We start from the raw sequence: 17,106 nt of genomic DNA, 5'->3' as shown, positions 1-17,106 counted from the left end.
TCTGCACATTTTGTATGGTTACATTGGTAGAAGTCAGTTTTGTCCGTTTTACCCGTGCAATAAGACTGGCGCAGAGAGCGATGAGACATCCCATCTAGCTCAACCTATCAACTATGATAGTCTCTCATTGTCCTAGCCACAGCTTCAATTTGTGAAATTTCATTTATTTCACTCGTGGAAATAACTCTTGAGCTGATCTTGTCATCGTGAATTTAGTTTGATGTACAACCTCCACGTTCATAGGCCGAACTCGATACCGTTTATGTGTTTCAGAAATAATTCGCCACTGTCGTTTGGAAAGAGAAAGATTTGGAAAAACCATCGAATGTGTTTTAATGTCTGTTTTTATGACGGTAAAACGTCACCACCTTTTTCTTAAATTTAACACTGTAAATCGGTCTTGAACAACCCAGTTTTTATCAGTGCTTGAAAACATTTCCAACTGATTTTAACTTGATTTAAGTCTATATGAAGCACTTGCACCACTTCCACGTAACTCAGTCTACTGGTGTTTGGAGATAGACGCTTATAACGTGCGTATACTAAATAAAGAGCACGCAGTAAGTTCAGAGCTTTGTAAATTTGTCTTTTTATATGTGGAAGCCGTTCACAATTTTTCTCTCCTCCTCTTTCTGGCTAATGTTTTAAGAATATGTGTTCGAACAAGAAGAGAAATATTGTGCTAAAGATGAGTACTCTATCTTTAACCCACAATACTGTACCTTGAGTAAAACCAGCGTTCTGCCTCTCTTCAAGCCTTTCTACAGAATCTTCCACAAGTGACGACCCTCTGACAATTTGATTGGAAACAGGACAAGTGCTTTGCTCTAGGAGATTCATGCTTTGCTCCAGTATCTGGTTAGTCGTTCGCAGCAACTCAATTTCATTAAAGAGGCTGATTTGTTCGTCGGTTACCTCGAAAAAGCTATCAAATAATGTGGCCATCCTTTCTTGCAACAACTTTTGGGTGTCTGTCAGCACGTCATTCTCATTAACGAGTCTATTTCTTTCTTCTGTAACCTTCAGAAAGTCCTCCTCTAACTTAGTAAGCTTGTTGCTTGCTTTCAAGTTCTTTTCTTCTTCATTCGCTATCTTTTCCTCCAACTCGGCAGTTTGTTCATCCTTATTCTTTAACTCGCTTCTTAACAAGCTGATTTCGCTCGCGCTTGAATTCTCCAACTCTTTCAACCTTAACTGAAGCTTCTCTAAGGCGCATCTTTCTCTCTCAAGCAAGCCACAACATTATCAAAGTCTCCTTCTAATCTCTTCATCTGTTGTTCTAAATTTGTTTGGAGTAAGATCCGTTTGCTAAGCGAACCCTTCAACTCGTGCACCTCAATGTCGTACACTTGCCTCAGCTTTTTCACCTCCTGGCCTGTTTCTTCAAGTTGCTTCGTCGTCAACAACTTGAGCTCTGCCAATTCGGCAACATGTTTTGAATTCACGGCTTGCAACTCTCCTTGTTGTTCTTTGTGCATTCTTTCAACCTCATTAGCATTCATCCTCTGAAGCTGTTGAAGATATTTCTCCATCTCCAATTCACGTAGCTTGTATTTTTCCAGCTCACCTTTCAGACCATCAAGTTCTTCATTCAGGTGATCAATTGTTCCATCTCTCTCCTGCAGCTCTTGATTACCTTGATTAATTCTTATAATGTTGTCATTTAGCGCTTGGTTTAACTCATCCATCCTCCTTTTGGTATTTTCCTGGTCCTTCTCCCTCAGGCTGTGCAGTTCAATGATGGTATTATCTTTCTCCGACACTCGACTCTCAAGATCGCTTATCAATAATTTCGCGTCTGAGAGGTCTTTAGATGCCTTGTCCAGTTCCCTCTGTTGTGTTTTTAACGTAGCATCTCTCTAAATAATTAAACAGAAAAACATTGTTGTTTATTTTCATCACAAGAGACAATCCTCAAGTGTTGCTTAAATATGGTTCTCACTTCCATTCCTTAAGACCACTTTAATGCGAGCTATGCAGCAGTATTTGCCTGAGGTGATATTCATCGTGCTGTCGCGTTGGCCTTAGATGAAATCCTGAAGTGTGGCCATTCAAAATGAAGCTACTGAGCACACTTTCTGAGATGCTTTTATTATGCTGTTAAAGGAGGTCCTAACTTCTGAGTCTTTGGATGAGGCCCTACAGAGTGGTTATTCAAATGATAACTACTGAGCAGTACTTTCCTGTGATATTGTTTATTGTGTTGTAGCAGGTGGATATGAATTTGAGTGTGCGGACAAAATTTTTCTCTTAATATTTTCTCATTTAAAGAATAACTGTAGCACAAAGGAAAAGCTGTGATAAACCAGAGATGCTAACCTCCTGCAACTTTTCTTTCAGCATCTTGATCTGTTCGCTCAATTCTTCTGTCTGAGGTTGGGTTTCCTGTGGGGTATTTCCTTGCTCACAGTCTTGTTCCGCCATCTTTTGCTCCAAGTCTGGCACTGTTTGTTCCTTATTTTCCACTGCCTCCTGGAGGCTAAGCAACTGCACACTCTCGTGAGAGCCACAGGGTGCCTCAGCAACTTCCTCAGACTCCAGCTATATGAACATGAAAAGTCAATAATTTGCATTAGAATTCATAGCACTTCTGGCTTTTATCCGCAAATTTCATTACAGTATTCATGGCTCTGTCAGTTCCAGCAATTCTCCTCCCCACCGCTGGGCACTCCCACATAATACGAAACATGGCAGATCGTGAAACAGACAAGCAAAGCTAAGCACTAGTATGTGTCACACACTGGTGTTCGCCCACCTCAGAGCTTCGAAGGGTTATTTCTTAAAAGTTCTTGTGGCAAAACGTTCGAAGAATACGTAGATTAAGATTTCTTGAACCGTTCGTAATAGCTTCTTTTTTTTTTTTAAGAAAAGCTAACATCGTTATTGAACCTAGTTTAATGGCCTTAGTCTCCTGTAGCTCAGTGGTAGAGCATCTGACCTAGTAATCGTGAGGTCTTAGGTTCGACGCCTGTTGGGAGAACACTAATTTAACTTTTCCGATTATATCTGCGTCACTGATTGAAAAAGTACATCTGTCATTACTGGTAGTGGAGTTCATTTCTTTTCTCAACAATACATAAACCAGCTGAGGTAAATGTTAAAAGAAGTAACGAGCATCAAATCAATGAGCAGTTAAAGAAACTGGATGGTTTCAAAGCTGAATGAAATGGAAAGTATGAATTAGATAAAGCATCAGCACGATAGGCATTTAATGAGTGACATCAACCAACTAGTATGCAGTAATCTTAAACGATCTTTTTACCTCCTCCAAAGCTTCAGAAATGGTCTTTTCCGTTAAATCTTTCACGATTCTAGCAAAAAAAAAATAGACCATTACAGTTTGAACTTCAGCTTATTCTACTGATTTCATTTATAAATTGTATAACCGAAAGTTAACTTTTCTGGCCAGGCAGCATGAAAGCGGGCCTCTCAAATTTTCTCACAGACTTACTCGTTCTACAGCTCGAAAAAAAAACACTTAGTACGTAAATTATGATCATTTCGGGTAAATGTAGTCCTGAAAAGGACTGTCTGAGGTGACATTGACGTTTCGGCAACCTGAGCGGAAGTCATCTTCAGATTGTGGAACATCAGTAGATAGTATATTTGTATCTGGTTGTTAAGCTGATTGATTGATTGATGGATGGATGGATGGATGGATGGATGGATGGATGGATGGATGGATGGATGGATGGATGGATTGATTGATTGATTGATTGATTGATTGATTGATTGATTGATTGATTGATTGATTGATTGATTGATTGATTAATCCGGCTAACAACCAGAGCTATTTATACCATCTGCTGTCGTTCCACAATTTACTTGACTCTAAGGATGACTTCCACTCAGGTTGTCGAAACGTCAGTCACTATCACCTCTCACTATTACAATCACCCGGATAACCATAATTTACGTACGTATGACAAGACTCCTTGGTTCAAACCATTTACTAAATAAATACTATCGCTAGAAAACTCACTTTGCCAATTGGATATCTCGTTTCTTAGCGACCTATAGATCCAAAGAAGGAGAAAGGTTAAATTAGCAACAGCAACAACAAACAATGTTAAAGTGACCATAAAAGTAAATATTTAGGCCAGTATTTCAAACTATAAGTAACTCATCACCATAGGCCTTTTGTAAGTATTCGTCACGTGACCGACTATTGTGGAACTTGTAGCTGTGATGACTGAATTTGCTATAATTGATCCTTCAAAGACACGGGAGCTATCTAACTTTAAGAAACCAGAGAAGAACGAAGAAAATAAATTAACCACAAATGCAAATGTCTGGCAGAGTTTTAATGGCAGTTTGAAAATTTGGAAAATATGCCAAGACTTGTATAGAAAAGAACTGGAGCGTGACTGGAGGCCAAGCTTTCAACACAAATTCGTCTAAATTCAGACGGCCGTACAAATCCCCCTTTTGGATATTACCTTGAAAACTGGCATGCTGCCTAAATTCTGTATGCTCGTTCTATTTCCGTTAAAATTATTTCTCAAAACCAAAGACAAAAAAAACTGTTGCTTCAGATTTATGATTTCGAAATATTTGTCACGTGACCAACTGTGCAAAAGGTTTGCGGATGAGGAAGATTTTTGGTGGATATTTTTCAGTTTCCATAGTGCGCTAATTCGAAAGGAAAACTCACAATATTTCTTAAGAAATCCTAAAACGAGAAAGAAAAACAGTAGACTATTCAGAACACACTTCCTGGCAATGTCTTCGAGGATTCGTCGTCTCTCGTACCAATTGTTGGTTCAGATCTGATCATCAGATCTAGTAAATACAATCCCGGCCACATTTCTTTGAAACACCCTCTTTCCATTCAGCGTTGATCAAACGTGGTTAGACGAAAAATATTTCACATGCGATCAACATTGAATGAGGGAACGGGAACTAACTCTGCTAACTAACTCGAACAGACTGTCTGAAGGTTTTTGGCCCGGATTGTAGTACCAGAGGACGGTGGACAACGAAAAACGTGTAACATACACGTTAATAATTCCAAACATTTCTCATCTCTAAATAACTTTTAAAATCTCAGTAAAACGTTTGAATTCTACTGACCTGCTCATTACCAGCTTTTGCCTTCTTCTTCTTCTTTTTATTTCTTTTAGTTTTCTTCTTTTTTACCGGCTCGCTGGAGATAAAAATAATTCTTTTAGTATTGCATTAATTACAGATAGGTACTCACCGACCCCACTCGTTTTCATTTATGTCTCGCTTATTTGTTCATTTTACTCTTTCTTTTGTATCATTCATTCACCAAAGCTAGCACAAACTAAATTTGACACTGAAACTTACAGCAAACGTCTCGTGAAAGCAGAGTACACCGTTACAACAGATTTAAGCCTTCTCTTTTGAGGTTTGGGACATACAAAAAACGGAAGGTAAGAGCTTTGAGCTAACGCCAGCGTTCGAGAATATTGGTCTTTAAAAAGTCAATTACAATTTGGTGGGTAAAACAAAAGTCAAAACAGTTTACCTTTCAGTAGTATTAGATTGGGTAACCATCACCTAAGAGGAAAAAGCATTTATGATCATGAACAAAATAATACCAACGTCTTTAACAAGGAACAAACTGCGACTTCTCACCATCTTACATTTCGCAATCTTTCAGGCTTTTTCAGACCAGATTATATAGTGTAACATTTTGGAATGAGAAGGGCTTTGTAACCTCTACTCAGTTTGTTGCCAAAGCCTTTACTTAACCTTGTCGTTGTTATCATAAAAGAAGGCTGAAATACATTTTTGGTGTATCAGGTAATAATCTATAGGCATGCGTACCAGGTGTGAGAAGAAGCTTATCACGTGCAAAGATTCTGGTTTGAGAAATGGGCACAGAGTATGGTGAGAAGTTTCAGTATTATCATTATCATAATTATAACCAGTTTACACTGAGAATGCTTTTTAGTGCAAAGTTGTGCGTTGAACCTTTACAGATTTGTCGTGATTCGAGAAAGCATGATAGGTATTAGCCTGCGAACAGCAGACGTATTTCCGAAGGGAGAGAAGTGACGACCGGAAATACGTCGGCTGTTCGCAGGCTAGATAGGTATGGACACCTTACAATTATTAGCTACCCGAAAGCGTTGACCACGTCACCCGGACGAAGGGATCACCTGAAAGGAACGCTAGTGAGATGCCGCTGCTAAATCAGAAATTAACGAAGGGCGATATTTTTGGGTAGACCTACACCATTTGCAGCGTTTTGCACAGTTGGTCGAAAGAACAAAAGAACGAACGACAGAACAATGCTTCCTGCCCTAAAACAATGCAGCTGCAGGTTATCAGAGTTCAGTGAAAACAGAGCTTTTGAAGGATGCAGGTCTACTGATATTTTTGGGACTTCACGGTAAGTTATAAATTAATCAGTGGCAAATAAACTGAATTTATCATAAATAGAACGCAAGAAAATTGAACTTACGGTGTCTTCATGGACACTTCCTGTTTGTGATTCCCTTTTAATGAAAGAAAGGAAAAAATTGTTGTTGTTGTTGTTGTTGTTGTTGTTGTTGTTGTTTTTGTCAAACAGTGTACCAATTTTAGTAAGATATACCCACCAACCCAGTCTACTTCATATCTATCTCACTTATTCGTTCATTTTATTCTTCTTATACTATCACTAACCCATTCGTCGTGAATGGGTTAGTGAACAAACAATTTACTTAAATTAACAAACTTAAATTAAACCTATAAGAAATGTCTAACCCATGAAGGCATTACACCTGAGTCAAGTTTTGGCCTTGTCGGGTAAGGGGGATTTAAAAATGGAAAGAATTAGCTTTACGCTGACGTTCAGATAATAAATTTTGTTGTATTACAATTACATAAGAAAATCTGTTCTTTTGACTAAGGCATTAATCACTTTCAATTGGGCTTTCGTACAATTTTACAATCATGAAATTATCTTTCCCTTAATCTACATCCCACTTAATCCGGGAGTTAGCGACTCTTACCTGTGAGGAGTAATAGTTTGTGGTTCATACCGCTTGAGGCGTTCAAATCTCAACAAAATGACCACCGTCAGTCTTGGCGATAAGACGGCACATTTGAGGGCATTGGGAAATAATCAGTTCAGAAATGTTTCCCTTTAGAGTTGGAAGTTGATTTGTGCCACGCCCAATAAACGAGATTCTACTCGCAAATTACCTAGTCCCGATTCTAGTTCCTCTCAGTAAAGGGGTTCCTTTCAAAATCTCTGGCAAGCATACCTGTCACTATACATTGTAAAACATTCTGACCACGTTTCATAAGAAAATGGCTTATTACCTCTTGATAAGTAACTCTTCTACAGCATCAAGCTGAAAGTGAATAAAAAATAATTGCATATATATTAAAAAAAAACATTCAGGGACACTGACACGAATCTTTATTACTTTTACAGCAAAACGCAACAAGATTGGATAAGACGGAGACCGCTTTAACTGAGTGTAACGGTTATCTTTTATTTCATATGTGCGTGAAAGGCCATCGAGCTAGGGTGAGGAAATCTTGACAACTATATTGGTAAGTCCTTTTCTGGATTACTTAAGTTTAACAGACTAATTATTTCCAGGGCAACAGCAATAACACCGTACTTTTACGATGGTTACGAATTTGCTTTCCACTCACCGCAGCCTGGCTTCCATTCACTTCGTCAACAACTTTCTCGTTGAGTGTTCTAAACAAAAAAAAAAAAACACTTTTTAGCAAAACGCTGAGCAAAACCTGGGAAGGAAGAGATGGACATTACAGGAAACAAAGGAAGATTATGTATAAAGACAAAACAAAAACTAGGCGCATATACCGATCTAATGGACGAACCCCTGAATACAATCATTCTCTCTCGTACACACATATTATATATTACAAGCGCAGTTTCATTTGAAAAATACTGAGTCGGAATGGACGTAAAGCATTACCCACGTTCAAGTTAATCCAAAATCGCAAACTTCAATACGTATACAGTATCTTTTTAATTTCCATCGGCCCTAACGCAATTCTTCTAACTTTATTACTGCGGGCTATAGTTCAAGTAAGGTAAGAAAATATAACTTACTACTATTACCACTCAAAAATGTAAGGTGTGCTCGATTTTGGAGCTACTGGAGTAACTCTTAAATTATCATGTGTCAGCGAAACTTTGCAGAATTGTCTTTCCAGATTTACTGAAAAAGAGAAATTTAACAGTTATTCCGCTTAATCTTTTTTCCGGAATACGGTCAATCGAACGCAACCTAATTAAGAATGAGCTGAGTTTGGTCATTAAATGTAAGCTTCCAAGGAATTTAAGGCCTGGTTTTCATAGTGCTGGGAGGGGATTGGGGTGAGGGTGTTGTAAATTGAGAAAATAAATAAGGTTCAAATTCTAAGCACATTTTAGTCGTAGCCATTTAAAATTTCTATTGAATTCAGTCTCCACGAAATTAACTGTGCCCAATCAGAATTAAATCAAGTTCTGGGGTGTGGCTTTTAAAAATGTAGTAAAAGAGTCAAGTGCGGCTCATTTCACTTGAGAAATTTCACAATATAAAATTGAGCTTTGAACTAACCGTAAATAAATTACATTATTATGATGAAAGTTGAGAAGCTCGGCCTGAAAACAGATTAAAAATGTATTTCAATTTAAACGAAACGAAAATTCTGGACACGCAGCGGTTTCAAAGGAACCACCGGTTCTTCATTTCAAAAGAACTCGATATTTAAGGTCAAAATCATACGCCAGAACTTTTCAAATTTTCATACCTCTATCTTCGCCCTTTCTGTGTTGGATGGTGCTTGAAATATCAGAGTCTCGATTTCCCTATGGTAACAAAAATTTAAAACAATCATATTTTTATATAGACGTGAAATGCTTCCCTATGGGAGCTGAACTTTGACTATTTTCTCGTCTTGGCCTAGTTTTCCCTAAATTAATGAATATCATATAGAAAAATATCAGAGCTACAAACAGCTTGCCGAAATCAGTAAAATGGCCAGGTCTAAGGCTTCAAGGGTTACATGAATGAAAGCGGTTTAAAGAAGTTTGACTGCTTAGGCCTAGGTCAAACGTCGAACTTTTCATGAGGCGAACCAAACTGTGCGTCGATTTTCCCATGAGACGAACTAAATTAATAAATTAAAAAATTGTATGATGATAAGTCAAACCTCCCGTAAGTGACCACCCAAAATGTCAAGCCTAGGTGGCCGCTTACGGAAGGTGGTCGCTTACGAGAGGTCAGACCACAAGGGGTCTAAGTTTTAAACTCATTAGAATAAGGTGACTCCAGAGATTTAGTAACCACAAAAACATTTTAAACTTTCCAAAATTATATTGCCAAAGAATTTCAGTATCCAAGTTGATGGTTTGCCTGGGATAAATTACTTAATGGACTTATAACGGCAAATGAGAAAAGTCTATTTCAGGAAACCCGGTATTAGCCTGATTGCGACATTCATGTCTCCTGAACCACCCAAGAATGCCATGATGTAATGATAGTACAAAGGCAAATTATGGAAACTTAAGCAACGACGACGGCGACGTCAACGACAACGCCGAAAACTGTCTAACTTCCGACAGGGGATAGATATGGGGACGTATGTGACAAGAGGTCGCTTACGGGAGGTTAAAAGCGAAAAGAAAATTGCAAACTGTCGTCTCTTAAAGTGGTCGCGGTCTCCTACGAGAGGTGGTCTCTTACGAGAGGTTCCAACTATAGTGATTTGACTGGGAAAATTTTGCTATTTTGGAAAAGTGGTCGCTTGCGAGAGGTGATCGCAAGGCTCGACTGTATATATTCAGCCACGTTCGCAGAAAGATTTATTAATGATTATTCCAGTGAGTTTCAAAGACCATGTGATCAAAAACGAGTAACTCTGGGGACGGGAAAAATGGCGTCTTAGAGATAAAAGTTGAACTTCTCAAATCCAGCGTCAAATGATGACGAAAACACCTGCATTTCGTGTTTTGGTTCAGCAAAATACGGCGGGAACATGGACTAGGGTGAACATTGGCTTCGTGGTTCAGGATAAACAAAGTTGTGAGGAGACATTTTCAACATAAGGAGTCGTCGTCGTTTTGCAGTATGGGACGTCGTCTTCTCGAACGAAGAATTTTTCAAGGTCAACAACGACCGTAACCTGTTTTATTATGAACACCCGCTGGCCCCCAAAATTTGCTTTTTTGTCTGTTGATTTGAAGCTTTGTAAGTTTGACGTCTGACCCAGCAGACGATCTAAACTTAATCAGTAGGTCGGCCCACATTACAATTTGGTTCGTGTCATGAAAAGTTCGACGTTTGACCTAGGCGTTCGATATTCAGTAAAGTATGGAAGAAGCTACTGGAGACCAAGTCCCACTAGTTCCGTTCCCGGATATCTGAGCCACATCCATTGTTTAAGTTTAACGAGTTGAGTTAAATGCAAAGTAGTTTAAATAACCAGAATTTCTGTTTTCAAGTCACGTTTTCGACGTTGCAAGAAGAAATGGATTACTGTTCGAAAACACTCGTTTCCGAGAAATTAAAATTTCTCAGAAGGAAGCAAATGTTTGTGTGCACGCAAAAGGAGAGACATCCGCAGCGAAACAGTGTCTCTGCAATGATCACATTCCTTGCTTGTGGGAACTTTCAAGTCCATGATTACTCAGGTTTGAAGCACACACCATAATAGACCTTCTTCATAAACAGCCGTCAATTTATTATTCTTTTCGGTGTATATTTTAATTAGCCCTACTAAGCTCATTTTAGAATAAAATTTCTAATGAATTTTGCACATGCCAACAAGGCAAGTAAGGCTAATTTTCATACAAACTAAAGAATTATTTATTGGCTGCCATTTATGAAAAGAAAGGGCCATACAATCAATGCTCAAATCATGTCTACTGATAGCCAATCAGACTCATACAGACCACGACGCAGCTCTCACGCAGCTAACAGGATTGGCTAAAATAACAACGGGAGAGTAATGAAAAAAAAAACAGCTGCGTGTTATACAGGTCCAAGGAATTTAGAGGAGCTGTATGCCATCTTGATTAACAAGTTAAGTGACACCATACAGTCAATACGCTTCATTGTAACAGTACTTACTCATCAATCTTTTTAAACTCTTCTGCTTGCTCCAGTTCCCGCTCAACTTTCAATTTTTTCTCAGTGAGCCTCTGAATAAAAACAAAACAGGTTTTTGCATTTAACTTCAGTAGAAAGTTTGGAATCATTATTATTGTTCAATCAACCGCCAAAGAACTTGAGTCCACTACCTATAAAAGTACGCTATTTGTTTTTATTGAAGCGGTCGAGCAAAACAGATCGAAACAGAGCTTGTATTCTATAATGCCGGCAGAACGAGATATATGCGTTATTAGAGAGGTTTAGCTTCGCGTTTACGGCTAACGCCAAACGGGAAACGTCAAGCCGCTGTTTGTTCGAAAATGCATAAACTTGTTTTTCTCGTACTCACTTCTCTCTTTTTCGTGTTTGCTCGATAACTGTCGCCGACTGGGTGGAGATAAGCTTAAACCAAAAAAAGCTTCAAGTTTTTCATCAAAGAGAAACTTGTTTCAGCCTGGCGTTTGCCGTTTGCCGTAAACGCGATGCTAAATCTCTCTAATGACCAAGCGTGAGGTCAAGCTGGCTGGATATTGGCCAAGTTCTTTTTTTGCGTTTTCAGCGTTTTTATGGACCGAGACGAAGTCGAGGTCCATAAAAACGCAAAAAAAGAACGAGGCCAATATCCAGCCATCTTGACCGAACAAGCTTGGTCAATAAAGGATTCATTATATGGCTTTACCATCAAGTTAAAACTACAATAACAAAACAAAATACGACATGAAATGGCTCTACTCGGAAAGAAATTCTTCATAGCCGGCCGGTGCAAGATTTATTTTCAGTGCACCTTTGGATTAGAATGTAATCGTGGAAAACAAGAAATCCTAAATTATCTTAGGGCTCTAACTTTATAATGGCTTAAAGGAAGTGTACAATTATCGAGAAAACGAAAAATTTAGATTTTCGCAAGAGCGGGAAGATTTGAATAGAATCCGGCAAACTCGCCATTTTCAGGCGATCGCGCGGTGGCGTAAATAATAAAATTTTTTTACACAGTTTTTAGCTTCCAATCATTAATTCTTGAATGAAACAATAGATTTTGAGATTATATGCAAACATAAGTCGAAAAAAAGAGCAGGTAAATCAGAAAACTGGGCGAAACTTTGGCAAGATTTTGTTGTTTACAACAAGCAAGACGCGGCTGAATTAAAAACGTGAGCTTCTTCGGCGAACTTAAAAAAATACTTTTCTGAACTGCTCTAAACACTAACCGCAACTTCCACTACGCTATGATTTAAATACAGTCATTGCAAACCTAGAGAACCTATCAATTTGGCACTCGACTTGAGACAATAAGTCTTTCAAAATCAATTCTATCTAAAATACTACACGCAGAGCAACTCACCGGTTCAACTCACATTCATTGTAGCTGAAACGAAGTTTTCACTACACCAGGACGATTCCATTCTCTTTCCTTTCGTTTAGGTAAATGTTGAGAGTTTACCGAACTTTTTAGTGAGCGTTTTCCCCCAAAACAACGAGAAAATCGAAGAAAGCCCGCATTGTTGTTGGGATTAAACTTTCGATGCCAAGCGGACGGGCAACGGGTAATCCCCAGCGGGCAAGATAGCTCCATCTTGCCCGCTCGGGTAGCCAATCACAGCGCAGAATTTGACTCATCTTGCCCGCTCGCGGAGCCAGCCATATAATAAAATTCAATACTGCACAGCATTTTTATTAATCAACATGATACAGGTTCAATTCGGTGGGAAATCTGTTGTCAAGAAACTATTACCTGAGAGGTCCTTTGTTATCAAAGGATGAATAATTGATTTCATCTTAGATCAAATAAGAAGATGGCGTTATCATTTTTCTATTTCAAAATAAAGCGCGCGCAGGCAATCAAGCGGTCGTCAACAACGAACCACTGCAAACTGAACGGCTGACTCACAGAGCAGAATGAACGACAACTAAACTGAGAAACCTTCAGCGGCCAAACGTAAGTTTTATAATATTTGCTTGTTTAAAATAATGAAATGCCTTTTGAGAATTTTGTTACCAATAGTTCCATAAGATGCTATTTTAAGTTAGGCCGTTACATTCAATTGTTTGTTACGCGCAAGCTGTTGTTATATGCAATCATCTCTGCTGTTGAAAGCGCTGAAAACAACGTTGTTATAATTTCTCAATAACTATTTGTTGTGTATGTAATTAACTTACCTTATGCTCTTCTTGTTCCTGTAATAATTTGCCTTGTACCGTTTTACGGGATACGCGGTTTGTGCCTAAATCAGGAACAAAATTTGAAGTTTGTAAGTAACATTAAACGCATGGGAAACCTTTCGTGATTTTTGTTCCCAACTCCAAAGATGAGTAAAACAAAAAGCTAATAACAGTCAAAATGATTCTAAAAACATAAAAAGACAGTGATGCTGGGTAAACCAGGATGTAGTGAATACTGTAAGAGTTGCGTCCCTTGGAAAAAAAATAACTGCCGTGAAACCCGGCAGAGCTTCGAGTGGTGGTTTTTCAAATTACACTGAAGTTGTTAACAGAGGCTGTCAACAGCTATTCTATTGCGATCCCTTTTTGGCTCCTGGCTTCTAAGATAATAAGATTGTAACTAAAAATTGTTTGTTTTCTGAGCGAACGAAACGAAATAATAAGCGCACGGATCCTCGGCCCCAGTCCGTAGTAGGTGCGCGGTCAAATGTGACGTCACCAAAGACGTCACGCGTTGAACTGATATGGAAGAGACTGGGGAAGAGATAAGGAAGACGCGCCAGATCCAACGCCAGATCGCTCCTAGGACTCTCGCGCTTTCGAGTTCGATCGCAAGCCTCCGACATAAAGCTCGGCGCGCTTGGCACATAGAAGCCTGGAAACGAAGCTGGAGCGCGCGAGCTTCCGGTGTTGACGTAATCGATTGTTATGACGCGTGCCAACTTGCGTTGCCAAGGTTGCGCGCTTGTGTCAAAGTATAAACAAACATTTCGCTAAAATTATTCTTTGCTTCAAAACAGCTAAAACTGATAAATTCGTTACCATATACAATACTGCGATTCATCTCGACATATCAACCTTAAAAATTTCATAGCAGCTTAAAGTTTCCTTCCACTTTGTCGTCCAGATCTTTTAGTTTTTCAGAGTTTCGTCAGAAAACTTTTCCGCCAAATTATCTCGAATTCTTGCGTTGCAGTTTTAATCTCCAAAAATTTCAAATTTTCGGTTTTGCGCATCTGCTTCTAAGCGCAAATAGGTTTACTAACCTGAATTGCGATCTTCTCGCTCCATCTTCGATTTCTCTCGGTTTTTTTGTCGCAAAAACTGTCACAGTGTTTTCACGCTGCCACCGACAATTATTTCAACTGCGTTCTGTCAGCCTCCCATTATGACGCGGAGTAAAACGTCAAATCGAATCATTTTTGCGCGCGCTAATGCAGTCTTGTTGTTTTCCAGGGCCTTTAGACGCGGAATCTTTTTTTATCACTATTATTATTTGACTGTTTTCAGCCGGTTTATGATCTTCCAGTAAAATTAAGCTCTATCTCGACGCGCCCCGGTAGACGAATGTTTGCTTTTCATCACAGCTGAGTTTTCTCATGCTTTTTCTCTTGATCAGCTCAGACGTAAGCTTTTCATCGGAAAGTCCTCTTGGTTATGGTTTTGAACGAAAATTCTTGTGTCAACCTCCAAAACTGGAGATTTTCGAATTTCCTCTTTTGATTCCAAAAAGAAAATTTTTTACAAACCTGATTCATGATGTTATAGTTCCACTGTTGTAATTTAATTTCTTTTTTTAATACTCCAAACTGTACCGAACACTGGGTCCCAATTGTGCAAATTAACCTCAGCTGCAAAACAAATTAACTTTTGTGGCGCAAAGTTAAACATCGGTTATAATCATTTGCGCAAGATGCTGGTGGTTCGTAAAACCAAGCGATGGCGGTAACTAAGACGAATTTTAATTGAAAGCAAAATACCCAACTTCAAATAACTAAAGGCCTTCGAGGATCACGCATGAATTCTAAAATAACCAGAAACCTCTCATTCGTGAATTTACTCCAAATTTACTGTCAGCGGCGCGGCAAATCCAACCTATCTAAATATCGATTCAAGTTAAAAATACAAAGTGGGAAATTAACGCCCTTTTTTTAAAAAAAGCGGTGTTAAAGAATGAGTTTAATCTGCAAAAAAAGAAAAATAAAAAAGATCCGTTGTCGGTGGATGTTGGATGCGAACGCGAACCACATGCATTCAGACGAGACTTTGCATCCTATGTAACCCGCGCTAGTATAAAATCCAAATTTAAAAATAGAGATAGGCATTGCTCAAATCCACATTTTGTCCTCACAAAAATTCATTCCAGTTAATTAGTGAAAATATTGAATCAATTGGACGAAATTTGTCATAAGAGTGATGGTTCCTCTTTAATCGGCTCAAACTGACGCTACCATGATGATATCATTAAAAATGAGCGGATCAAATTTTCTCCACATGCCTCTGTAACTTATTATTTCTTTTTTTCCTTTAACGAATACGCCTTAAATTTTCAAAAATTTAAGATGGCTCTGAACCCTTCTCCCAACTTTAAAAACCTGTGCGCGAACATGCTGATCAGAGTTCCATAATAGAGTTGCAACCATTAGGGGTGTTTTTTGTTTAACAGGTTATACTGTTGCAATAGAAACCTGTTTATATGCCGAGAAAATGATCATACTGAGAGTTACTTTTTGATACCATCATTGTTGCATTGAAAAAAAAAAGGGGGTAATTCTAATTCTATTTTGTACGTCTAAATTACTATAGGTAATCACATGATTTCGAGCGCAATTTGGAATAAATAAGCACTAGTAAATTTTTCAAAGACTAACAAAAAGTTTCGCTGCCATCGATGGGCCGGCTGTTGTCTGTGATAAATGGCACATTCATCGTTACCGGAGCGAGTGGAGCAACTGTAATGTCGGAATCTGCTATTCGCTTCTTCTCGGCACAGGGGTTTTCATAATTTCGTTTGGATATTGTAAGAGGGAGTCAACGTTGCTCTTTCTCCTCGGCTTCTTCATAGTCGTCTTGGGACTGTACGCTTCTGTGGCCTGTGACTTTGACGCTATCAGAGTGTTCAACGTTGCTTTCTTCAGCTTGCTGAGTGTTTTTTGTTCGTTTGTTTGTTTGTTTTTTTGCACTGCTTATCATCCGGTTGTTCATTCGCTTTTTCATTCACTTGCGCTTTCTATTTCTGGTTTGTTCAGTTGCTCCACCGTCTGCCCAGTTCCTCTTGCTATTCGTGGGCATAAACATATTACAAACAATCACTGAAATTACCGTTAAATTTCTGTATTAAAACATCACGAAACAGTTTTCTCATGTTTTAATCTTATGATTGCAATGCTATAGAGAAAGACTTCTTGTTTCTCCTATAATCTATAGTTAAAAACATTTGTAATGCACTCGTATTTCATGAAAACTGCAGTCCTTTCTTATCCAGTCGGAATTGAGTAATTATGTAATGTATATTAGTATAAATCTACTAGTGTTCTATCACGAATGCCGTTCTCTGATTGGCTACGCTAAACACCCAACGCAAAATTGTCTGACATTTTCGTATTCTTTTGTCTGTATTCAAATTAGCCTCACTAGCCTCGGCCAAGGTAAAATATTCTTTTGATTTTTGAACTCAAGAACGAGGTTAGTGAGGCCAATTTGAATGCAGAAAAAAGAATATTAAAATGTCCGCCATTTTTGCATTGGGTCTATTCGCTATCTATTCTGTGATCATAGTGAGTAGCGGTTTTCAACAAAATGGCGGCCGCTTCGCCTCGTTTTCGAAGTGTCTGCGATGAGAATATAGATAATTTACTTGTTCAGTTTGGAACGTCTAGTAGATTTATACTAAAACAATTAGATTATTTGCTCTCGATTTCTACGCGTGATAGCTGATTCGGGCTGCGCCCTCATCAACTATCACGCGATAGAAATTTCGAGCTCATAATCTAATTGTTAATTATAAACGCAATGAACGTGGTCCTTTAGATTGTCAGTTTCGTCAATGACATCTATTCCGTTAAATCGGTTTTTCATAATTTCGTTTTCA

General features: G+C 38.6%; 1 protein-coding gene and 1 long non-coding RNA gene across 2 annotated transcripts in view; both read right to left on the bottom strand.

Moving 5' to 3' along the window:
* LOC146465492 (uncharacterized) overlaps positions 1-17,106 on the bottom strand; it is a 168,288-nt gene that overhangs the window by 135,275 nt on the left and 15,907 nt on the right. The window lies entirely within an intron of this gene.
* Positions 1,206-14,450, bottom strand: LOC146465494 (uncharacterized). The gene is made up of 14 exons (XM_085128666.1): positions 14,282-14,450; positions 13,233-13,297; positions 11,055-11,125; positions 8,734-8,791; positions 8,541-8,584; positions 7,621-7,669; positions 7,279-7,310; positions 6,434-6,467; positions 5,492-5,523; positions 5,074-5,146; positions 3,983-4,014; positions 3,263-3,311; positions 2,320-2,541; positions 1,206-1,859 (listed from the first exon to the last, which is right to left on the bottom strand). The coding sequence occupies exons 1-14, from the start codon at positions 14,304-14,306 to the stop codon at positions 1,206-1,208; spliced, it is 1,440 nt and encodes a 479-aa protein (XP_084984792.1). The 5' UTR covers positions 14,307-14,450.

This window comes from Pavona decussata, unplaced genomic scaffold, assembly GCF_977016875.1.
Source record: "Pavona decussata unplaced genomic scaffold, jaPavDecu1.1 SCAFFOLD_156, whole genome shotgun sequence".
Taxonomy (NCBI): domain Eukaryota; kingdom Metazoa; phylum Cnidaria; class Anthozoa; order Scleractinia; family Agariciidae; genus Pavona; species Pavona decussata.
Note: the sequence above shows the minus strand (reverse complement) of the source record. Positions and strands in the feature narration are given on the sequence as shown.

Excerpts from the sequence above, each read along its gene's own strand:
- LOC146465494 (XM_085128666.1), bottom strand. The coding sequence starts at position 14,306 with ATGGAGCGAGAAGATCGCAATTCAG. Across the intron at positions 7,311-7,620 it reads TGAATGGAAGCCAGGCTGCG|CTTGATGCTGTAGAAGAGTT; the intron begins GTGAGTGGAAAG and ends ATTCACTTTCAG. Across the intron at positions 1,860-2,319 it reads TGAAAGAAAAGTTGCAGGAG|AGAGATGCTACGTTAAAAAC; the intron begins GTTAGCATCTCT and ends TTAATTATTTAG.